We start from the raw sequence: 24,830 nt of genomic DNA on the forward strand, positions 1-24,830 counted from the left end.
TGTTCACTGTGTATGATATTTTGTCTCTGGGGATACATATTTTAGGATAATTGTGATGGTGATCCATGAATGAATTCCGACAGCAACTTTGCATTCAGCAAGCACAGCACGCGCTCAGCTGACTCGGCAACTTCCTCACTCACCTTACCCACAAACCACCGCGCTTCCTTTTCCACTAACGCCTGCAGTCATGGCGGATGTGGTGCAGGAGAAGGTACCGGAGCAGAAGCTCGAAGAAGAGACGGTCCTGAACGGAGATGCAGAAGAGAAAGAGGAGGTAGACCCTTCCGAGGAGACAGCCAAGAAGAAGAAGAAAAAGAAGAAGAAGAAGTCGGTAGGCCCCGGTAAGAGTTACAGACCGGCCAGTTACCGTTGAGCCGTGCGTGCCTAGGGATGAGTGTGCCTTGTGAATCGTGCGCCAGGCCTTATGAAACACGCCTCGCTCTCATAACACACCCGTAGCTAAGCTAAGCATGGGGCGAGACTTCTGTCAATCCGACAACCGCGCCGAAATGTCAGTAAACAGACGGAAATAGTCATACAAACAAACTTAGTAGTTAGTTAGCTGACTAGATATCTTGCTAGCTTAGCCGCAGTTTGTAGTCATTTGCTGGCAGGTTCCACAAGTTCAAAGCCAAGTTTTTATGTTTCATAATGTGTTGTGGAATGCTGTTATGTTACGGTTAGCTTTCTTACATAACGTAAACGCCAGAATACAGTTTGATTCCATAGACTTCGATGATCGAGGTTGTAACTATGATCTGTTTCATAATAACTTATATATTTAACACTAACTAACTAGTTACGCATGATTGACCACAATGATTGTCCCGCTGCCTGCTAGGTAGCTATGAAATGTCAAGATACTGTTTGATTCAGACAGCATGCTCACTGAACTCTGCAAACTTACTGCTGACAACGTTATCCTCAGCATGTGCTATTTCGAGCAACCCATCTTCTTGTAACAAGCTCAACTAGCTACAGCTCGCATGCATTTTTCTAATGGATGTCAGACGGTTGCCCTTTAAATTGACATACACAACATTTAGCTTGTAATATGTGTGTTTACATCAGTAAAGCAGGCTTAGCTGCGTGGGCGTATGCTGGCCCCCAAGGTTATACTCTCCCCTCTCCTGCCAAGTCCCTGACCTCAGGGATACACTTTGCGGAATGGGATCATTGTCCATAGTCCAAAAGGATCACTTCCCTGCTGGACAGTACCTTCCCTTGCACGCACATAAAACATCTCTCATCCTCCCCTCCCCTGGGTCTCCTGGATGCTCTCTGTTGTCATGGAGCTGTGGTCGCCACGGCCGCCATGTCGTGGTTAGTAAGATGTATAGGATGAGCTCACCCATGTGTATCTGTCTCTTTGCAATTTATGACTGCAGCAGCTGGCACCGAGGCTGATGGCAATGGAGTGGCTGACGTGACACAACAGCTGGAGAAGCAGGCCCTGGAGGACAAAGAGAAAGAAGACGACGGGGAGGATGGTAAGAGACCGTAACAGTATTCTACCTTAACCTAATACTAGGCAGCCCCTGACCCAGAACCACATGGGCCGAGATCCAACCATGGCTCCTCACACCCTGCTGCGGAGCAGCTGATCTGGGTTCAGTCCTGTTGTTGCGCCCCGTGACCCAAATCCTAACCACCCTTAACCATCCGCATGTCTGACCCATAAGGATATCGCAGAGATGACCTCACACATAACTACATACACATCTACCAATACATGGCTTGCTGGGAGCTGATAAACTCTTGTGTGACATTTGAGTATGACTAAATGACTTCAAATTCCTCCCTATTTCTCTCAGATGGAGACGAGGGGGAGAACTCGGCAGGCAAAAAGAAGAAGAAGAAGAAAAAGAAGAAAGGACGTGAGTTGATCTTATTTCATTTGACACTTGAGAGTTCTGGCTTTCACTTTGTCTGGTCATCTATAGGGTGCAATGGGAGAGTAGACTATGAGCTAGTGATGGATATGACTGGCTGGCTCTCTGCCGTACTGCTGCACTCTGGAGCATAACCATAACCCTGCAGCCTTCTGAGTGCCTCCCCCCTCAGGTCCTCAGGCTAATGGGCACGTTTGGCTTTTCCCTGAATATTGCTGTCACCTCTGGAATTCCAACTCAAACCTTCATTACTAGTTAATAAACTATCTAGAACGGTTATGTGACTGTTTGTTTCTTCCGGTCTTTCACAGCCAAAGTTCAGACTGACCCTCCGTCTGTGCCCATCTGTGACTTGTATCCAAGTGGCGTTTTCCCCATTGGACAGGAGTGTGAATACCCTACATTACAGGATGGGTAAGATTCATACACACAATCTCACAAACACCTACTCTTGGCTTGGTGTGTGGTTTGTACCTGGTTAGTGTGGAAGCGGGGCCCAGCCTCTTATTTCCCCAGCCACTGTGTTATACTGGAGTGGCAGCTCCTCTGATCAACATGCTATACCTATCCAACCTTCAACACAAACTGGTAGCTACCAGAGAGACTGGGGAGGGAGGTTTGAGTTTGTTCTGAAATAAACAGTGCTGCCTGGCATACATGCATCAGTCAGTGTGGTTATCAAACAGAAGTGACAGGGTGGTTCTTCACCTTGGATCTCTTCACTGATGTGAAACTCATTGACATAAAGGGCTCTTAAAGATGCGCTATGCAGAAATCACTCCGCCATTTCCTGGTTGCTAAAATTCTAATAGTTTGCCTAATTTCAGTTTGTGACAAAATAAGCAAGTATAGTGTAGAGAATCATTGTACAAGCTTAACTGCTGTAAAATATATTTTCATACACCAAAATATTGTTATTTGAGCTGGTTTACAAAATGAAACTTAACAGGAAGCATAGAAATATCGCACAGTAAGATGTATGCGTGGGCCCTAACCTGTTGTTGATCCTCCAGGTAGTCGTGCAATGACAAAATGTTTGTGTTTGCTAACTTCATTGCTGATTCCCCTTGTGAATTTCACGCACAGTGATGGGAACAACAGTGTGTGTGTGTGCTGACCGCTAACCTTGTTGCTGATTCCTCTTGGTGCAGGCGTACCGCGGCGTGGAGGACCACCAATGAAGAGAAGCGGGTTCTGGACAAGGCCAACGAGGAAATATGGAGCGACTTCAGACAGGCTGCTGAGGCCCATAGACAGGTCCGCCAGCACGTCCGCAGCTTCATCAAACCTGGCATGACCATGATCGACATCTGGTGAGCCTTCATCATCACAGCTGAGATGTTGCTTCCTATTCTTTCTATATGTCAGTCTTTTTCCCTTGCACTCCATCTCTTTTGCATTTTATCTTTTGCATACGTCCGTTCTTGCGCTTTCATCCCTTCTCTTTCTGTATAACTAATTTCTCTGTGCGTGTGTCTCTGTGTTTAAGTGAGCGGTTGGAGAACTGTTCCAGGAAGTTGATCAAGGAGAATGGTCTGAATGCAGGCCTGGCCTTCCCCACCGGCTGCTCTCTGAACAACTGTGCGGCTCACTACACCCCTAACGCCGGAGACCCCACCGTGCTGCAGTACGACGACGTCTGCAAGATCGACTTCGGAACACACATCAACGGTACACCCCTGCCACAGTACACACAACTGACCATGTAGGCTGCTGTGCTCACTCCCACTGTGTTTTCAGGTCGGATCATTGACTGTGCCTTCACCGTCACGTTCAACCCAAAGTATGACAAACTGCTGGAGGCAGTGAGAGACGCCACCAATACTGGAATCAAGGTCCGACATCCATTCACACGCCATCCATTCCCGAGGCCGCTTGATATAATTTGAAGTGTAGTTCAGATGTTCAGTCTCATCTCAATCATGCTTCATCATTCTGCAGTGTGCTGGAATCGACGTGCGTCTGTGTGACGTTGGAGAGAGAATTCAGGAAGTGATGGAGTCGTACGAGGTGGAGATTGACGGCAAAACATACCAAGGTACTGAGCTACTGAATACATACATACATACATACATACATACATACATACATAGTGAATTTGTTGTAATTTATGATCGAAGATAATTCCTCACAAATGTTAATTTGGATCATTTCCAGTGAAGCCAATCAGAAACCTGAACGGCCACTCAATTGGCCAGTACAGGATACATGCCGGCAAGACTGTCCCCATTGTCAAAGGAGGAGAAGCTACCAGGATGGAGGTGTGTATCTGTCTTACTGAGCGAGGGAGGCGAGGTTAGAAAGGGCTGCTGAGTTAATGTTGTGCTGTGGGAGGGTGACTGGGTAATGATGCTGAGTTAATGTTGTGCTGTGGGAGGGTGACTGGGTAATGATGCTGAGTTAATGTTGTGCTGTGGGAGGGTGACTGGGTAATGATGCTGAGTTAATGTTGTGCTGTGGGAGGGTACCTGGGTAATGATGCTGAGTTAATGTTGTGCTGTGGGAGGGTGACTGGGTAATGATGCTGAGTTAATGTTGTGCTGTGGGAGGGTGACTGGGTAATGATGCTGAGTTAATGTTGTGCTGTGGGAGGGTAACTGAGTAATGATGCTTAGTTAATGGTGCGCTGTGGGAGGGTGACTGAGTAATGATGCTTAGTTAATGGTGCGCTGTGGGAGGGTGACCGAGTAATGATGCGCTGTGGAAGGGTGACTGAGTAATGATGCTCTGTGGGAGGGTAACCGAGTAATGATGCTTAGTTAATGGTGCGCTGTGGGAGGGTGACTGAGTAATGATGCTTAGTTAATGGTGCGCTGTGGGAGGGTAACCGAGTAATGATGCTTAGTTAATGGTGCGCTGTGGGAGGGTGACTGAGTAATGATGCTTAGTTAATGGTGCTCTGTGGGAGGGTGACTGAGTAATGATGCTTAGTTAATGATGCTCTGTGGGAGGGTAACCGAGTAATGATGCTTAGTTAATGGTGCTCTGTGGGAGGGTAACCGAGTAATGATGCTTAGTTAATGGTGCGCTGTGGGAGGGTGACTGAGTAATGATGCTTAGTTAATGGTGCGCTGTGGGAGGGTGACTGAGTAATGATGCTTAGTTAATGGTGCGCTGTGGGAGGGTGACTGAGTAATGATGCTTAGTTAATGGTGCGCTGTGGGAGGGTGACTGAGTAATGATGCTTAGTTAATGGTGCTCTGTGGGAGGGTAACCGAGTAATGATGCTTAGTTAATGGTGCGCTGTGGGAGGGTGACTGAGTAATGATGCTTAGTTAATGGTGCGCTGTGGGAGGGTGACTGAGTAATGATGCTTAGTTAATGGTGCGCTGTGGGAGGGTGACTGAGTAATGATGCTTAGTTAATGGTGCGCTGTGGGAGGGTGACTGAGTAATGATGCTTAGTTAATGGTGCGCTGTGGGAGGGTGACTGAGTAATGATGCTTAGTTAATGGTGCGCTGTGGGAGGGTACCGAGTAATGATGCTTAGTTAATGGTGCACTGTGGGAGGGTGACTGGGTAATGATGCTTAGTTAATGGTGCGCTGTGGGAGGGTACCGAGTAATGATGCTTAGTTAATGGTGCACTGTGGGAGGGTGACTGAGTAATGATGCGCTGTGGGAGGGTGACTGAGTAATGATGCGCTGTGGGAGGGTAACTGAGTAATGATGCGCTGTGGGAGGGTGACCGAGTAATGATGCTTAGTTAATGGTGCGCTGTGGGAGGGTGACCGAGTAATGATGCGCTGTGGAAGGGTGACTGAGTAATGATGCTCTGTGGGAGGGTAACCGAGTAATGATGCTTAGTTAATGGTGCGCTGTGGGAGGGTGACTGAGTAATGATGCTTAGTTAATGGTGCGCTGTGGGAGGGTAACCGAGTAATGATGCTTAGTTAATGGTGCGCTGTGGGAGGGTAACCGAGTAATGATGCTTAGTTAATGGTGCGCTGTGGGAGGGTGACTGAGTAATGATGCTTAGTTAATGGTGCTCTGTGGGAGGGTGACTGAGTAATGATGCTTAGTTAATGATGCTCTGTGGGAGGGTAACCGAGTAATGATGCTTAGTTAATGGTGCGCTGTGGGAGGGTGACTGAGTAATGATGCTTAGTTAATGGTGCGCTGTGGGAGGGTAACCGAGTAATGATGCTTAGTTAATGGTGCGCTGTGGGAGGGTGACTGAGTAATGATGCTTAGTTAATGGTGCGCTGTGGGAGGGTGACTGAGTAATGATGCTTAGTTAATGGTGCGCTGTGGGAGGGTGACTGAGTAATGATGCTTAGTTAATGGTGCGCTGTGGGAGGGTGACTGAGTAATGATGCTTAGTTAATGGTGCGCTGTGGGAGGGTGACTGAGTAATGATGCTTAGTTAATGGTGCGCTGTGGGAGGGTACCGAGTAATGATGCTTAGTTAATGGTGCACTGTGGGAGGGTGACTGGGTAATGATGCTTAGTTAATGGTGCGCTGTGGGAGGGTACCGAGTAATGATGCTTAGTTAATGGTGCACTGTGGGAGGGTGACTGAGTAATGATGCGCTGTGGGAGGGTGACTGAGTAATGATGCGCTGTGGGAGGGTAACTGAGTAATGATGCGCTGTGGGAGGGTAACTGAGTAATGATGCGCTGTGGGAGGGTGACCGAGTAATGATGCTTAGTTAATGGTGCACTGTGGGAGGGTGACTGAGTAATGATGCTTAGTTAATGGTGCGCTGTGGGAGGGTGACTGAGTAATGATGCTTAGTTAATGGTGCACTGTGGGAGGGTGACTGAGTAATGATGCGCTGTGGGAGGGTGACTGAGTAATGATGCGCTGTGGGAGGGTGACTGAGTAATGATGCGCTGTGGGAGGGTGACTGCGTAATGGTACGCTGTGGGAGGGTGACTGAGTAATGATGCTGAGTTAATGGTGTGCTTAGGAACCAATTAGCCAGTAACACAATACCTGCATGCCTGATTTGGTGTCGTCGATGATCAAGGAATTTCTATAACAGGATTGCCTGCCCCTGTGTATTTGGTTGACTGCAACAGTGTCCTCCTACCCCAATAAGTGTCCTTTTTCTGACTGATTCCCTCTTTTGCACCACCAGGAGGGAGAGGTGTACGCCATCGAGACGTTTGGCAGCACAGGGAAGGGCGTTGTCCATGATGACATGGAGTGTTCTCATTACATGAAAAACTTTGATGTGGGACACGTCCCAATCAGGTAAGTTGGTTGCCTGTGTGAACACTGGACTGTGTATTCCACCCTCTCTCTACCCCTCTCTCTCCCCCTTCCTCCCCCCAGACTCCCCCGGGCGAAGCACCTGTTGAACGTGATCAACGAGAACTTTGGCACGCTGGCATTCTGCCGGCGCTGGCTGGACCGGCTGGGGGAGAGCAAGTACCTGATGGCCCTGAAGAACCTGTGCGACCTGGGCATCGTGGACCCCTACCCCCCGCTTTGCGACACCAAGGGCTCCTACACCGCCCAGTTCGAGCACACCATCCTGCTCAGGCCCACCTGCAAGGAGGTGGTGAGCCGAGGGGACGACTATTGAATACTGAACCCAACCTCATTCAAACCACACCACAACCCCTCCGCCCCAATACAGAGAATAGACACACTGAACCATCTGCCTGCACTCCAACAGAAAAACAGCATCTAAATACAGGACCTCCCTTTTGGTCTCTTCTCATTTCTCCCACCTTGGCAGAGAGCAGCCAGTAAGGGCTATGAAAAATGCTGCTGTAAGGTACCCCCACAATGCATTTTTACCGCTACTTAAGAGCGAGCATGGAGGGACTAGCTTATGTAGCAGCGGCTGAATCTTTATTTCCCTCTTATTTTTGGTGACATTGAACCACAAAGCTTAGTCGTCATTTTCCCCCTTGCTAGAGGGATCTGTGGACACAGTGGTGTCTCTACAATCTTCTGAAGCCGGAACTGCCATAGAATCTCAAACTGTTACAGTTCAACTGCTTCGAACACCCAGTATTTCGACCCAGTAAGAATGTGAAGAAACAAACCTTTTCTTACCAAAATAAGTACCCTCCTCTCCCTCGAAGTATGCATAGGGCCTGGAGTGTTTCCTAATCATGTGACCTGATCAGGAAAAACTCCTGGCCCTTACTGCTATACAGTTCCTGGTTCAGACTGACCCTACAGTGTTCTGGTCATTGGGTCCTGACTGTTACTAGTCACTCGATTGCTCGTCAGAACCCTGAAATTGTACAACTCTTCCCCTTTCGAGTTCTGGGTGGGAATGATGACGACTAGACAACCATGCATCTACAGCTGTATGTTTGGCTCCATGATACAGGGAGGGGACTCTGCACTCATCTAAGAAACAAATACTGGAGAAGCGATTTGTGAAATGGCTGCTGCCACTATATGTACCCAAATGTAGTGCTTCATTTTGAATTCCCTGGAGGTGTTTTTGTAAGAAGAAAACTATTGAAATAAAAAAAATCTCTGTATTCCTTCACTGGGAAGATATCCTTGATTGGCTACATTTTGTTTTATTTAACTAGGCAAGTCAGTTAAGAACAAATTCTTATTTACAATGACAGCCTACACCGGCCAAACCCAGACAACGCTGGGCCAATTGTGCGCTGCCCTATGGGACACCCAATCACAGCTGTTTGTGAACCAGGCTGTAGTGACGCCTCTAGTACTGAGATGCAGTGTCTTTGACAGCCACGCCACTCGGGAGCCCACTGTTCCTACGCAGGCCTCCAGTAGATCCTATCAGAGAGGAAAAGGCAAAGCAAGAGATTTCACTGTCCAAAGCACTTCTATGGGCTTATTTTGGACAACGACTCCCATTGTTAGGGCGGAGACATGAGCGTCTCGTCATTATATACAAATCTTGAGTCTAGTAGGCAGCCGCTTCTTTCCCCATACTCAAGTGAAATGAGATTGTGTGAGGGCTACAGCATGGTAGGAACCTTAACTGAATTAATACAGTGGTGCGGATAAAAAAAAAAAAGTACACAAGAAATTTGTTTTCTTAGAAAAATGAAAATATATTCTCATGAGGTAATTCTCTAAAAATTGAGGTAAGAATTTGCATAGTATCACTTCCATAAATGTGTACACACCTGAGGCAGTATGAGCACAATGCCAACAAACATATCGGGTGGAAATGTGCTTTGAATTCTCCCTAAAAGGTGAATCTAGAGATGAACAGCATTTAGGTTGAGAGCAGTTAAGCTAGTACCAGCATGGAGATATCTCTCACACACAGTTTCAAACCCACAGCAAGGATCTACGTGTCAGTCTGGCTATTTTATACTTACATTATACAGAGCCAACTATATTGTATACACACACACACACAGAGGAGAGATGGGTCAGACCTGCTGGTGATTCCAAACAACTAGAGGGGGAAGGAATCAATTACAAAACCATAAAAATCTCTAACAGTCAGTGGCCCTGCTTTTTTTTTTAACATAACTTTAGTGAGATGTCCGAGTATACAAAAATACATTCAATATTCTAAATGCTGGCCTGGGTAGGACTGCATTTCAGTCTGCTACAAAGAACTGATACCAAATACACTTCTGGCAAAGGAACTACAAAAATAGATATGTTCTGATAACGAAGGGCACTTTTCTATGACACTTATGACTGCGGCAGCTGCTGTAGGGATACCAACCAAAAGTTAGGCGGCAACAGGCCTAAAAACACCAGCACCACTGAAGACATCTACATTCTGAAGACAGAGGGCAGCATTCAGCTAAAAACAAACATCCCTTTGGAAACTGGTTATAAAATAGATTTTCCAAAACCAGTCAAAGAATATATCATGCAAATGTTCTGTAGTTGTTTTTGGAGAAGCTGAGATACTTTTTAAATGTTTCTTGGCGTGAGGTCAGTAGTCAATTATGAACCATTTCCTGACCGACCGGACTTACTACAGAGAGCGATACCAAAGATGGTGGATAAATTAAGATGTCCCACTCAGGCTGTTAATCTTATCTTTTTTTAAATGTCACCGTTCCGGTCCACTTAAGTGGTGGCTCTCCCATAGGCACCAATGCATAAGCAGCTGGGTCTGGTCTGCTTAGTTAATTGACTGTATATGAACCAGAAAATAGGAGCGGGGGAGGTGTCTCGCTTCCCGTTACGTCTCTGGCGAAACTAAAGGGGTTAAACTCTAAAGACTATTTATGGAGGGAATTATCTGTTTCAGTCTACATTCCAGTTGAGAATTTGACTGACTGTGACATCCCTTAGTCAACTGTGAGAAACATTTTAGTTGATTCAAATCGTTTGAGAAAAATAAAAACACAGCACAGAAGAGCAGAAGGTTGACACCTGAATAAATCTGAACTACAGATTACAGTCACACCTGGCCAAAGTCTGTCTCTACTCCTGTAAAGGCGTGTCTATAATACAACGCACAACTTGGCTGATACTCTTGATAAAATAAACCTGTACACTATCAAAACACGTTTTCCTTTTTTAAAACCCATATAAACAACATGTACAAGAAATTCACAAAGACAAAAAGAAATAAAAAAGATTGTGTCTTTTAGAAAAATAAATGATAAAATGATCATTCCTCCCCCCAGAGGAGATAAAATGAACACAAAGAAAGAGCATGAGAGAGGGGGGGTTGAGATGTTTTGGTGGTGGTAATGCTGATGATGTCATGTCACTGGACTGCTGAGGTACAAAGGAGGAGGGTTTGGGGCGGGGCTCAGTGGGTCCTGGTCCTATAGCGGCCTGTCTTTGTCCTGAGTGAAGCGCTGCGTGTAGAAGAGTATGTAGGCCTGGGCGCCACACACCTCCTCCACAGAACACACGTTCAGCTTAGAGTCATTACAGTGGACCCAGAACCCTGACAGAGGGAGAAGAGAGAAAGGGTATTAGATGTAGGTCAATTCCAAGAAAATGTATCAAGAGAAGGTTGTGTGTGTCACCTTTGTATTTGTAATCTTTTACATAAAAATGTATTTTGTGTGTGAGTGAGATGTTCTTACTTCCTTCTTTGTTGTAGCAGTAGGCAGTGTAGTGGCCAGAGCCGAAGCCCTTCCCATGATGCATCACCACAGCAGACAGTTCGTACAGGAAGTATTTGGGGCTCGGAGAACCGGCGGGGGAGGGACTGGAGCATGGCGAGCCCTTGGGGGAGGGGTCTCTGCAGCAGTATGGCTCCATGTTGAGGAGCTGGTCAAAGCTGACGTGGACCCCGATCTTCTCCCTGTGGTTTCTCCCAGACCACCTGATGACCAATCACAAGCACATCAACAGACCAAATCACCAAATAAGACAGCTAGGGTGTTTCAAATGCATGGTTGTGTTATGGTTCTTGAGCAATTGTTATGTGCTCAATGGTAACCTGCAGTGTTTGAGGTGCATTGGTGTGTTATAGTCATTGTGTGGTCATAATGAGGTCAGTACCTGAAGCGTTTGAGGTGCAGGCGCAGGACCTGAGGCAGTTTGTGAACCATCAGCTGTTTCTGAGCTTCAGTCAGGATGACAGGCTTGGAGGAGAACCTCCGCCGCTTACCTAGAGACAAGAGTGAGCATTAACCCACACTGTAATACTCAACTTGCACACTAGAGGGACACCTCAGACAGGGCCAGAGTAGTGAGGAGTTGAGCGTGTGGAAATCCCGCTCATCGCTCATGGAGCAGTGCTTACCTCCTTGAAAGAGAATATGCCAGGCCTATTGAGCCAAAACCAATGATGGCCTATTGTATAGATAGAATGAAAATGAACAAAACATTTAGCCCTGTCTAAGCCGGGTGAGGTTCGGGTGGTTTTACTACTTTAATTTTTATTTATTTTATTTTTAAATTGGGGACCTTACTTCTATTAGCCCATACAAATGTATTGAATAACATTCACTACATGGAACAGATAGTTCCACAAAAAATATCAAAATAAATTTTTTTTGAAGTGTCTGTCCTATATCTGAGAGATAAGATCAGGAAACATTTGTTATTATTATATATACATTTTTACATGTATTTAACCCCTTATTTTTTACACTAAACAGTCTCCATATATACTTCCATTCATTTTTTCATCTGGTACCGGGGGACCTTTAGACGAGTCGTGGGGCCTGTGGGCGTCTTAGAGCAAAACAACCAACCGGTTCTTGAGAGTCTCACCTTTGCACCGAAGGGTCATATTAGTGTGTAACCCAAACGGTTTGGATGCTACAGACAGAAGTTGGCAGATGGCTGTACCGACTTCAGACGAGTCCCAAGCCGTTTGTGGGGGTCTTAGAGCAAAACGGAGAACACCATCATGTTCGTGAGAGGGGTCATAATAGTTTGAGCGCCAAACCGTTCACACACTACAGACAATTGTGTGTGAAGACCAATTTTTGGGATATCTCATGGTGAGAAACACCGCTCTAGCTCTGTCACCTCTCATCGCAGATGCAGAAATGCGAAATAGGCAGATGCAGTGGATGGAGACACAACCAATGCAAAAAAACATATCTAGCTTAAACTGAGATTTTTATGGGGACTTTTGTATTATGCTAATTAGATCTCCACAGGGCGTGGATATCGACCTTAGGGGGTTTAAGAGATAAATACTTATAAATACTTTGCTACAATGACACACTTAGCTAGCTACCAACCTCGTTCCTTTCTGTTAGCATGTGTACGTACTAAGTCGGGATACCAGTCTTTTCAGATTCCACAGTGATTCTTTAGTTGTGGACACTACATCACTGCACTCCCTCTCTTGCTTTTGCTCCTCCTCATCTTTGTAAGGCACCTTAATTTTTCACCTGTGTGTTTTATCAGTTCCTTTCTGAAAATATTTAGCATACTAGATAACAGTAACTAAAGCAAGGGGATAAAGCAGCACACAAGTAGACTACAAATGCATGCTGGTCCGGGCATGCCCTGAGCTTGTGAAGTGAGCGCTACTGGAGCAAAATTGGAGTGGGCGAGAAGGCCGACGCTCCTTGGGAAACTCGCTCCACGCTCCAGTCAAATTTAGTACGCTCCGCTCACATGCTCTGGACAGGGCTATGTGAATACTCAGTCTAACTATAGCACTGGATGGTAGTTTGACATGCAGAGACAGAAAAATCGAGAAAACGAACTGCTTTGGCAAAATTATTGTACCTCTAACAATCATACCATTGAATGAATGTGTGTGCTCACTGTGTACATTTGTGTATGTGTGCCTCTGTCACTCACTGTTGCACTGGTCGCAGGCATAGATGTTGCCCTCCAGGGCTTCGGTCTCTGTGAACTTGGCCAGCATCTCCGTCAGCTGGCACGAGACCTGCGCTGCACTCTCCCGGCTGTTGCTGTGGTAACGCTCGGGGAACTCCAGCGATAGGTCCCAGAAGGGTTCCACCGTGTTGGAGCGGTGGTCACATGCTAGACACGTCACCTGGTGGAGGGGGAAGAGAAGCGAGAGAAAGAGGTATGGCAGAGAGAGAGAAAGAGTTGGGGGGGCGAAAGAGTGAGATGGAGAAAGTGAGGATGAAAGAGAGTTGTGTGAAGGCAAGCCAAGGGCAGCTGAGCTAACTAACGCAGTTGCACACACAGGAACTGGATTGTCTGAGATACACAGCTTTAGAAACATTGCCCCCACACTCACACACACACACCCTTGTTAGGAAAGAGCAGGTGTGGGTGTATGCTCAGAGAACTCAAGACACTCCTCTCTTTCACACACCAAAGCAGAAAGTACACACGTTCAGTCACACTCACTCACTTTCGGGTAAATCAATTTGAATTCAATCACTTTTAGATAGCATCCCTTTTGATTTAAACAAACCTTTCCATACATGTTTGGCCATGGAAGAAGTGGTCTGAAATGGACTTTTGGACCTGAAAACATTCAGGAGATAAAAGGTGTTCAAAGTTTTGCATACCCCACCCTACAGGGTGAGACATCCATGTCTTTATCACTGGAAAAGATAAATGGTTGAGTTTGATATCATTTAAAATGCTTACAAACAGGTTTGTGAAACTATTTTATAATTTCTTTAAAAATATACATTACCGTTCAAAAGTTTGGTTAACGCGTAGAAATTCCCTTGTTTTTGAAAGAAAAGCACATATTTTGTCCATTAAAATAACATCAAATTGATCAGAAATACTGTGTAGACATTGTTAACGTTGTAAATAACCTTGAAGGCCAGCATCCCGGATTCGCCTCTTCACTGTTCACGTTGAGTGGTGTGGTGCGGGTACTATTTAATGAAGCTGCCAGTTGAGGACTTGTGAGGCGTCTGTTTCTAAAACTAGACACTAATGTACTTGTCCTCTTGCTCAGTTGTGCACCGGGGCCTCCCACTCCTCTTTCTATTCTGGTTACGGCCAGTTTGTGCTGTTCTGTGAAGGGAGTAGTACACCTTATTGTACGAGATCTTCAGTTTCTTGGCAATTTCTCACATGGAATAGCCTTCCTTTCTCAGAACAAGAACAGACTGACGAGTTTCAGAAGAAAGCCTTTGTTTGTGGCCATTTTGAGCCTGTAATCGAACCCACAAATGCTGATGCTCCAGATACTCAACTAGTCTAAAGAAGAACAGTTTTATTGCTTCTTTAATCAGAACAACAGCTTTCAGCTGTGCTAACATAATTGCAAACAGGTTTTCTAATGATCAATTAGCCTTTTAAAATGATTAACTTGGATTAGCTAACACAACGTGCCATTGGAACACAGGAGTGATGGTTGCTGATAATGGGCCTCTGTACGCCTATGTAGATATTCCATTAAAAATCTGCAGTTTCCAGCTGCAATAGTCATTTACAACATTAAATCAATTTGATGTTATTTTAATTGACAAAAAATTAGCTTTTCTTTAAAAAACAAGGACATTTCTAAGTGACCCCAAACTTTTCAAATAGTACCCGCAAAACACCAATCTCAACGTCAGCAGTGAAGAGGCGACTCTGGGATGCTGGCCTTCTAGGCAGAATTGCAAAGAAAAAGCCATATCTTAGACTGGCCAATAACAATAAAAGATTAAGATGGGCAAAAAAACGGACAGACGAATCTAAGTTTGGACAGACGAATCTAAGTTTGATGTGTTCGGATCACAAAGAACATTCGTGAGACGCAGAAAAAATTAAAAGATGCTGAGGAGTGCTTGACGCCATCTGTCAAGCGTGGTGGAGGCAATGTGATGGTCTGGGGGTGCTTTGGTGGTGGTAAAGTGGGAGATTTGTACAGAGTAAAAGGGATCTTGAAGAAGGAAGGCTATCACTCCATTTTGCAATGCCATACCATACCCTGTGGACTGCGCTTAATTGGAGCCAATTTCCTCCTACAACAGGACAATGACCCAAAGCACAGCTCCAAACTATGCAAGAACCATTTAGGGAAGAAGCAGTCAGCTGGTATTCTGTCTATAATGGTGTGGCCAGCACAGTCACCGGTTCTCAACCCGTTTGAGCCATTGTGGGAGCAGCTTGACCGTATGGTACGTAAGAAGTGCCCATCAAGCCAATCCAACTTGTGGGAGGTGTTTCAGGAAGCATGAGGTGAAATCTCTTCAGATTACCTCAACACATTGACAACTAGAATGCCAAAGGTCTGCAGGGCTGTATACATTATTTTTATTTTTTTTATGATTTAACCATGAAAAAGCCCATTGAGACCCAGAGTCTATTTTTCAAAGGAGACCTGGCCAAGAAGGCAGCAACAATCAATACATTACATAATTAAAACATACAACATGATCCAGCCTAAAAAAAGCATTTACACTCCTCTGTAAGAGTCTCCCATCAATATTTTAAATTCATTCAGTGGCACTAGCATATCCAGATGAAGCATGGATTGTAGACTATTCCATGTGTCTGGTGCACAAGAAGAGAAGGCAGTCTTGCCTAATACTGTGAATGTCCTGGGGACTTATTTGGGATAGGGGGCGGTATTTTGACGTCCGAATGAAAAGCGTTCCCAAAGTAAACTGCCTGCTACTCAGGCCCAGAAGCTAGGATATGCATATAATTGGTAGATTTGGATAGAAAACACTCTAAAGTTTCTAAAAAACTGTTAAAATAATGTCTGTGAGTATAACAGAACTGAAACGGCAGGTGAAACACCGAGGACAAACAACCCCCCCCCAAAAAAAAATCATCCCACCACTGATTTCAATGGCTGGTACTTTTATAATAGGGTGAAATCGTGCCCTATTGCAGTTCCTAGGGCTTCCACTAGATGTCAACAGTCTTTAGAAAGAGTTTCAGGCTGGTTTTTGGAAAATGAGCCAGAAATCGTAGTTTTTCTAGGTGGCTCCCATTTTGGCTGTAGTGTTTACAAGTGCGTGAATGAGAGCGTGTTTTTTGTTATTTTTCTCCGGTAAAGACAATAACGATTCCCCGTCTTAAATTTGATCGTTTATTTGCGTATTAGGGTACCTAAGGTTTGATTATAAACGTTGATAGACTTGTTTGGATAAGTTTATTGGTAACGTTTGGGATTCATTTTGTATGCATTTTGAAGGAGGGAAACCGAATGGATTATTGACTGAAGCGCGCCAGCTAAACTGAGTTTTTATGGATATAAAGAAGGACTTCATCGAACAAAAGGACCATTTGTAATGTAACTGGGACCTTTTGGAGTGCCAACAGAAGAAGATCTTCGAAGGTAAGGCATATATTATATCGCTATTTCTAACTTTCGTGTCGCAACTCCCTGGTTGAAAATGATTTGTTATGTATTTGTGCGCTGGGCGCTGTCTTCACATAATTGCATGGTTTGCTTTCGCCGTAAAGCCTTTTTGAAATCTGACACGGCAGCTGGATTAACAACAAGTTAAGATTTATTTTGATGTATTGCACTTGTGATTTAATTTAAGTTTAATATTTATAGTAATTTAATTTGAATTTGGCGCTCTGCAATTTCACCGGAAGGTGTCGAAATGGGACGCTAGCGTCCCACTGATCTGCAAGAAGTAAAGTAGCAACCACCTAGCAGACCGGGTATTGTAACTGTCGGTGGTGAAGGAGACCAGACTACAGAGGGAGTTTATCCAAAGGGCTTTGTAGATGAACACATACAACTGTATCTTTCTGCGCATATAAAGTGAGGTCCAACCTACCATGTGGTACAATGTGCAATGGTGGGTGAGTGACTTGGCATTTGTAATAAAGCGCAAGGATGCATGATAAACAGAGTCCAGTCTCTGTATGACAGAGAAGGTTGCATGCATATACAACAAGTCACCATAATCAATTACAGAGAGAAAATTGGCCTGAACAAGCTTCTTTCTAGGCATAAGTGGGAAGCAAGCCTGATTACGAAAATAAAAACCCAATTTCAAGTTAAGCTTTGTCAGAAGATTATCCACATGAACTTTAAAGGACAACTTGTCATCCAACCAAATACCTAGGTATTTGTAGGATGACACTTTTTTAAATGATAAGCCACCAGATGTGACAATGCTAACCTTCTCTGAGAGTTCTAGCTCTGGTAAAGGTCATGAATTTAGTTTTTTGTACATTCAAGACCAGTTTGAGACCATAAAGGGAGGCCTGCAGTGACTGAAAAGCAGTCTGAAGCTCTTCAACAGCCTGAACTAGAGAAGGAGCACATGAATATATGACTATATATAACTTTGCTGGTTGCATCCCATTTCCCAAATCATTAATAAAAATTGAGAACAACACAGGAGCTAAAATGGAACCCTGGGGCACAGCTCTATTAATCTCAAGAAAGCTAGACTTGTGATTGTCAGTATATACACATTGTGTTCTGTCAGAAAGATAGTTCCTAAACCAATTTACTGCCCCTTCACTGAGACCAATGTTTGAGTCTAGCTAGCAACATTTCATGGTCAACTGAATCAAAGGCCTTTGATAAATCCACAAACAGAGCAGCACAATGTTGCTTTTTATCAAGTGCATTTATGATGTCATGTACCACTGCCATAGCTGCAGTTGTGGTACTGTGCCCCAATCTAAAGCCAGACTGAACCCCGCTCAGTATGTTCTTTTCAATTAAGACGTTTTTTTAACTTTGAGTTCACTAGGGATTCATATACTTTGGCCAGCATAGGGAGTTTAGAGATGGGACAATAGTTATTAGCATCTGAGTGATCTCCACCCTTCAGCAGTGGGAAGACATAAGCTGATTTCCAAATGCTGGGCATGGAATTGGTCAAGAGCCTCAAGTTGAAAATGTGAGCAACAGGTTCAGTGATAATACCAGCTGCTATCTTTAACAGGTAGGGGTCCAGATTGTCTGGACCTGCAGACTTTTTAGTGTCTATAGCCTTTAGCGCTTTATAGACCTCAGTATAAGAAACAGGCTCAAAGTTAAAATGGTTCACATGAGGGCCTATATCATAGGTCACTGTAACAGAGCTTACATTAGAGGCCTGGGCCCCACCATTATGAAAAACTGAACCAGCAGATATGAAGTGCTTGTTAAAAAGCCCTACAATATCAGCTTTATCCTTCACTTCATTAGAATCCATCAATAAATGGTCAGGAAGGCCAGAAGATGCATTACAACCTGACACTGATTTGATTAGCATCCATAACTTGGTAGGGTTGTTTAGGTTCTCTGTGACTGCATTTAAATAGTCATATGATTTGGACTTCCTGATTAATCCGGTGCATTTGTTTCTTAGCGCTCTGAAGGAGGCCCAGTCAACAGGAGCATTTGTATGTCTAGCTTGAGCCCAAGAGATATTTATCTTTCTAATTAATTCTGCCAAGTTATCTGAAAACCAGGGATTGTCCCCTCCACTGATTCAAAATTTCTTCACAGGGGAATGCTTATCACAAATCAACACAAATGTCATATAAAAATAGTACCAGCCAGTGTCAACATCGGGGAATCAGACTTACTCTGTCAATATTATGGTACAGATAGATCATGTAAGAATGCTTACTCATAAACTGTCTAAAATGTCTTTTAAAATATAACGGGGTTTGGCTTGGGTCATTTTTGTATTTCTAACACAAGCAATTGCACAGTGATCACTGACATCATTACCGAACATCCCAGCTGATGTGCATTTGTGAGGGGTATTCGTTAGTATAATGTCCAATAGCGTGGATTTGTTAGGTGCCCTGGGATTCGGTCTTGTAGGCGCATTAATTAATTGAGCGAGATTCAGAGAGTCACACAGTTCTTTAAAAGAGTCCGATACAGATCTAAGCATGTCCCAATTCAAATCTCCTAAAAGAATGAATTCAGGGTCATTTAGCTTGTGCAGGACATCAGAAAGAGAGTTAAGTGTGTCTCCCGAAGCAGCAGCAGACTACAGTGATGTGGGAGTCCACTTTAACCGCAAGCAATTCAAAATGTTTGGCTTTGGTAATCGAGAGAATTTCAGAGGTGTTAAACTCGGATTTCATATAAATTCCAACCCCTTTACTCACCCGATCCGTTCTAAAAAGTTATTTGACAGATTCCTTTAGCCAAGTTTCTGATAAAACCATTACGTCTGCATATTCTAAATCATGTCTATTTTTGGAAATAGACTTTAACATTAACATGCAAGAGGCCAAAACCTACTCTGTTTTTAAAATCATAGGGAGTCGGTAGAGATTGCATGGTATCTACCGGCCCAGGATTTGGTCGCACATTACCAGAAATCAACAATAAAAGCATAACAATATATCTCAGTTGCCCAATGCGTGAGGACTTGGTGGAGCCAGCACCATTGTCAATAAAACGAACCGAGTCTTTCGACACAGGAAAAAAAGTAATTCAATAGTTTTTGATTTTGGAAGAATGCCATCAAGTGTAGGTCCAGTTGCATTTGAGAGTGGTACAAATGTAATTGCAGAGAGAGACCAAGTTCCTGGTGGTATTGACATTGGTCTCGTCGGAGTGTTTGCAAATTGTAGGGCATAAGGCGAAGATTATTGACTCACCCATTGATCATTCAGCCTATTTAATCCAGGATGGCATTGAGTAAAGAGCAGGCACAGTAACAGATACATAATACGGTTTTTAGAGGTATTTCAGCACAAGTGCACAACGACCTGCAGACGTTGTGTAGAACAACGTAGATTTTCCCACGGCGCATCAGGTTTTCCAATCCGATCACCACTTCTCCATTCCTAGCCTTCAGTGCGCACCTGCGCTCGCGTACCAGGCCTGCGCGCAGACAGACGCTCCTGACTCGGCGAGCTCCAACTCCAGAAAAGTATAGAAAAAAATAAAGGCCTTCTCAATCCGAAATCTTTGTACAAGTAAATTTTGTAAAAATAGACTCTAAAAATAATAGTTGTTATATACAGCACCCACCTTCACATAAAAAGTATTTGCTTCTGTAAACAGGATCAGGGCCATTAAAACTCTGATCTCAAAGGATAGACTGATTGGCTAGATTGGAGAATTGCTGCAAATGGAGGATTCTTTGACGAAAGCAAAGTTTGAAGGACAATTATTATTTAAATTAAAAATCCTTACTTTTAACCTTGTCAACTTCTTGACTATATTTCCTACTCATTTTGCAACTCATTTCATGTAGGTTTTCATGGAAAACAAAGACATCTCTATGTGACCCCAAACTTTTGAACAGTAGGGGGCATTAGAAGTAAAAAAAAATGTCAATAACGAAACAAAAATCAAGTAATTATAAAGTAGTTTGACAACCCTTTTTGTAAACTTTAAAATGATATAAATCTCAACCATTTATCTTTTCCATTGATGAAGACATGGATGTCTCTTGGTATGATATGCAAAAGAGGTCAACTTCAAGCACTTTTACCACGAGTGTTTTGGCATTCAGGTCCAAAAAGTCACTTTCTGAGCCATTCTACAATGGGCAAGTATGGAAGGTTTTGTTCAAATCAAAAGGGGTTCTGTCGAAAAGTTTATGAAATCAAATGGATTTACCCTTCCATTAACTACTAAAATGACAGAGCTTCAGAATGTGTTGATTGGAGCCAAGCACATTTAGACGGTATCATTTCGGCATATTGTATTTTATATATATTTATTTTATATTACTATCAAGACAAAAATGTGGTAACAGTCACGCACATTGTGCAGTAAAAGCTCCCATCCAAATCGCTCCAGTAAGATCACTACTAATAAATGTAATGGCCCTTTAATCCATTTTCAATCCATTTTAAGCCATGTCCAGAATGGTGAATCGCAAAAGTGTGTGTGTTTATCAGTATAAAAGTGTGTATCAGTCTGTGTATATCTGTGTTTGGGAGAGTGTGTGCCTCTCTCTCTCTTACCTGGCTGAGGAGCTGACCGTGGAAGATGGTGTTGACTACGCTGAGCACCTGCTTGATGAGATGTCTCTGTCCGGTTGACACACCAGCGGGCGGCGTGCGAGTCCCTGTGCTCTCCAGCTCGTGCTGCACCTTGTCAAGCAGCTCACACAGGAACTCCTGGGCATCCTGCTGGGCATAGCCCCGGAAGGCTGGGATCAGCTGCCACACCGAGTGCAGCATGGCGAAGGGCGACACCAGCGCCCACTTGCCCGACCACATCACCTGGAAGAGTGTGTGCAGCTCGTGGCACAGGGAGATGTGCTTGGAGCTGGGCTCCTTGGGCTGAATCAGCTCCATGCTCCGGGCCCTGGAGGCCCCACCGCTTAGCCCAGCACCCACCTGGGGGCCTCTCCTCTGGGCCAGCGTGGAGGACGACACAGGGCCCCCGGGGCTGGGAACCACCAGCTGGCCGTGAACGGCTGAGGCCAGCAGCTCCAGGGCCTGTGTCAGATCCAGCCGGAGGAAACACTCCCTGAAGATGTGAAGGTGGCTCAGCACCTGCAGGATGGAGTTCATGTAGCACGTGTTGCCTAGGTTACGCAGACCCGTGACACCCGGAGTGACAGTGGGCCGCCGTTTGAGGGGCGAGTCGCCCTGTTTGGAGGGGGCACGGCGGGGGGCCGGGGAGGGGGCAGTCCGGGCTTGGGCAGAGGAGGCTCTGGTTTTGCTTTTGGTGGAGGAAGAGGGTGTTGAGTTGCAAGAGGGTTTGGGCGCGGGGGTTTTAGGGGGGCGGCCCATTCTCTTGGGGGTGTGAGTGGCGGGGCTCTGGGTTCTTGGTCGGGGGGTCTGTGGTGTGTAAGTGGTGCTGGGGGTGCGTGTTCTTGTGGGGCAGGGGTTGACGACGGCGGCTGCAGCTCTCTGACTGGCTCTCCTCAGGCGGTGACTCTTCCTGGGTGGGGCGCTCTCCAACGCTTCTTGTAGCTGCCTCTTCAACGTCTTCCTCCTCTCCCTCAACTCCTTCCTCCTCCTCTCCTCCTCCTCTCTCTGCCTCTCCTCCTCTTCCCTCCTCTTCCCCCCTTCTGTCAGGCTGAACCAGGTGTGGAACACTCGACCCATCAGTGCCCGGCGGCGGTGCCAGAGCGCCGTGAACATGCGGTCCTCGTCCCTCAGCTGCAGTTCGCTGGATCCGCAGGGTTGGGGGGCATCGGACGGAGCGCTAGCCGATCTCAAGGTGCGTCCTGAGCGGGTGGTGACCTCGTAGCGCTGGCTCTGGATGGCGCTGAGCGTGGAGCGCAGCAGCTTGAGGTCTCCCGTCGCATTGTCGTTGAGCACATAGTCGTCACATAGGTAGCAGAAGACATAGAGCTCGTTGACCTCCATGGCCAACGGGTGGCGATGCTGCAGGAAGTGCTGCAGGGCGTGCTCCTCGATGTAGCGGCCGCACGCAACGTGGGCGCAGCCCAGGCAGGCCCACACCGACTCTGTGGTGTTGCAGTCCACGCAGTGCCACTTCTGGGGGTTGAGGATGGAGTGGTCTGGGGCCAGCCTGAGCCGCCCCACGTGCTTACACCTGTCCATCGCACACACTTGCTGGGGGGCTCAGTCCGTGTGTGTGTGTCTGTGGGTAGGCGAGTGTGGGTGTGACACGTCCACACTGGGGCTTCAGATCACCATGGCGAGCTCAGAAACTGGGTGGTCCCACGGCATGGCTTTATCTGGGGAGGAAGAGAAGAGAGACTGAGTGAGAAAGGCAGTTGTACAAAACTCTTTAAACTTCTCTAATCTCCTCTCAGTAAAGGCCTTACCCATATCGTATGAAGAGATCCTTTGTTTTACAAGATGCCTGTTAGTGAAAACAATTGTATCAAAACCTTTTTAACCCACAACCCATTCTGGTCTTTATAATAACTTGTGGTCATGCATTTAACCAGTTAGCTCTCTAACATGGGTACTTATTGTCAAAAAAGACAGGGCAATATCCTGAATGTTGACCGCGGTGATCAGATGTGGTTTTCTGCCATTACAGATTTCCTTCCTCTAATGTACCCTTTAAAACAGTTTGCATAACCCTGGGGGGTTAGGCACTTCCGTAGCACAGTTTGAAAACTGCTGGGGTTGGGGAATCCTGTTTTAGAGTCTCAGCTCCATCATCATCACCCCCAATGGGGCCAAAGAGACTTAAGCCTGGAAAACAAAGGGGGGCTGAGCTGGGAGAGTAGAGCACCCTTTGTATGTGTACAGGCAGCCTTACAGAGAGAAAGGGGCAAGAGAAGAGGTGGATATAGAAAGGGAATGGAGAAAGAGATGGATAGGAAGATCAAAAGGGAAACGAAACTCGAGGATCAGAGGATGCCAGTCCCAGCTACTGTTACCCTTCCCCATGAACCAATCTATAGTATATTTAGGAGGAGAAACAGGACAAGGCCGACCCTGACTCCACAGGTCCAAGGTCTAACGGGTGTTTGTTTACCATTCAAGACTGCCTGTGTGTGATTTAAATAAGTAGCTGTTACCACTGAATAAGTTTCTGTCAGGCATGCCCTGACTGAGTCTGTCACCATTGTACCCATTTGACTCCCACTGTTTTATATAACATTTAATCAATGCAATTGTGGTTTTATGACCATCGACATTCGTGATGCAATGCAATTGTGGTTTTATAACCATCGACATTAGTGATACATTGTTTATTTTTTTTTATCCACAATAGATCTGGTGGGCAGTTACTAGCAAGGCCATTCCTTTGCTTCTGCTTAATTTTACCCAGTCAACACTGACAAAAAGCGAGAGATGTGTTTTCAAACCAGCTAACCTAGCTAGCAAGCTTTCCCAAACGTGTTTACCATTTCACTAACATTAACTCACCCGACATTGGTAAATTATCCCCGCAAGACAACTTTGAAAACTAGCTAGCAACATTACCTAGCTAACAATGTCACCAAAATACTGGTAACTAACCGCTCCTTCTTCTATCCGTGATGTCACTATCTATAGTTATAACACGACTAACGTTACTGCTGACAAGAACTTACTCGTAAACTTATCGAGGAGGATATCAAAGACTCGTGGGCGCGCTAAGGTGCCCTTGTGCTTTCTTTCTCTGTCTGACGGCATGTATCTTCTAAATAAACACAAATCGAATATCTAGCGTAAGATAGCTAAACAATCGCTAGTAAAATAATAAAGTATCTAGCTAGTTTGTTGGCTAACGTGGTGAGTAACATAGCTAGCTACATGGCTAGCAGCAACCAAGCTAATATTGTCAAGCCAAGTCTAAATACGTTAGGGGTCAATGCGTCAGGGTTTGAATTGTTTATCAAACATGCTAGTTAGTTTTCAGAGGAATGTGTACACCATTACAACTGACACGAATTGTAAAGAAAGGCGAAAATTGAAAAAGTACCATACCTATCCTTCACGGCACTTATTCCTCTGGTACTAAAACGGTCGCCATCTTGTATCTACTCTTGTCGCGTGGTGTTGGCTCGAGCACGTCCGCGGTAGGGTAGCGTCAAGTGTCGTTGCCTGGCTCAAGGCAGAGGCTCTCCTAACATCAGATCTAGGATCAGATTATTCTACCCCAACTCTGAACGTTATCATTGAGGTGATTAGAAAACATCTGACTTTGTATCAGTGGTTAGGGGCAACCTCTAACCTACTCAGCACAGATGGCACAATTTTGTGACATAATCTCAGGATATTGTCATGTCAAATTCATGAAGCCAGGCCTACACAACACAATCAGAGAAAATATTTGACATAAAAGTGAAGTGGTCCTTCACATTCTATTAAGCACATTCTGCTGTTGAGTATGACATATAGACTACTGTTT

At 45.2% G+C, this 24,830-nt stretch overlaps 2 protein-coding genes across 2 annotated transcripts; one reads left to right on the forward strand and one right to left on the reverse strand.

The window, feature by feature from the left end:
• Nucleotides 1–133: 133 nt before the first annotated feature.
• Nucleotides 134–8,370, forward strand: LOC115180526 (methionine aminopeptidase 2). Its single transcript, XM_029742682.1, has 11 exons — nucleotides 134–344; nucleotides 1,392–1,493; nucleotides 1,818–1,880; nucleotides 2,207–2,309; nucleotides 3,047–3,208; nucleotides 3,385–3,566; nucleotides 3,636–3,730; nucleotides 3,837–3,933; nucleotides 4,053–4,156; nucleotides 6,978–7,093; nucleotides 7,175–8,370. The coding sequence occupies exons 1-11, from the start codon at nucleotides 191–193 to the stop codon at nucleotides 7,425–7,427; spliced, it is 1,431 nt and encodes a 476-aa protein (XP_029598542.1). The 5' UTR covers nucleotides 134–190; the 3' UTR covers nucleotides 7,428–8,370.
• A 500-nt stretch (nucleotides 8,371–8,870) lies between these two features.
• Nucleotides 8,871–24,503, reverse strand: LOC115180023 (ubiquitin carboxyl-terminal hydrolase 44). The gene is made up of 6 exons (XM_029741889.1): nucleotides 24,407–24,503; nucleotides 21,020–22,713; nucleotides 13,046–13,244; nucleotides 11,279–11,387; nucleotides 10,858–11,099; nucleotides 8,871–10,715 (listed from the first exon to the last, which is right to left on the reverse strand). Exons 2-6 carry the CDS (start codon nucleotides 22,574–22,576, stop codon nucleotides 10,591–10,593), a joined length of 2,232 nt encoding a protein of 743 aa, XP_029597749.1. The 5' UTR covers nucleotides 22,577–22,713; nucleotides 24,407–24,503; the 3' UTR covers nucleotides 8,871–10,590.
• Between the last annotated feature and the right edge of the window lie 327 nt (nucleotides 24,504–24,830).

The sequence above is a fragment of the Salmo trutta genome, chromosome 40 (genome assembly GCF_901001165.1).
Source record: "Salmo trutta chromosome 40, fSalTru1.1, whole genome shotgun sequence".
NCBI classification, from domain to species: Eukaryota; Metazoa; Chordata; class Actinopteri; order Salmoniformes; family Salmonidae; genus Salmo; species Salmo trutta.

Coding starts and splice junctions, on each gene's coding strand:
- LOC115180023 (XM_029741889.1), bottom strand. CDS start 22,576: ATGGACAGGTGTAAGCACGTGGGGCGGCTCAGGCTGGCCCCAGACCAC. Junction 11,388..13,045: donor TGCCTGCGACCAGTGCAACA/GTGAGTGACAGA, acceptor TCTTGTCTCTAG/GTAAGCGGCGGAGGTTCTCC. Junction 11,100..11,278: donor CTGCACCTCAAACGCTTCAG/GTACTGACCTCA, acceptor ATTGGTCATCAG/GTGGTCTGGGAGAAACCACA.
- LOC115180526 (XM_029742682.1), top strand. CDS start 191: ATGGCGGATGTGGTGCAGGAGAAGGTACCGGAGCAGAAGCTCGAAGAA. Junction 1,881..2,206: donor GAAGAAAAAGAAGAAAGGAC/GTGAGTTGATCT, acceptor GGTCTTTCACAG/CCAAAGTTCAGACTGACCCT. Junction 2,310..3,046: donor TACCCTACATTACAGGATGG/GTAAGATTCATA, acceptor CTCTTGGTGCAG/GCGTACCGCGGCGTGGAGGA.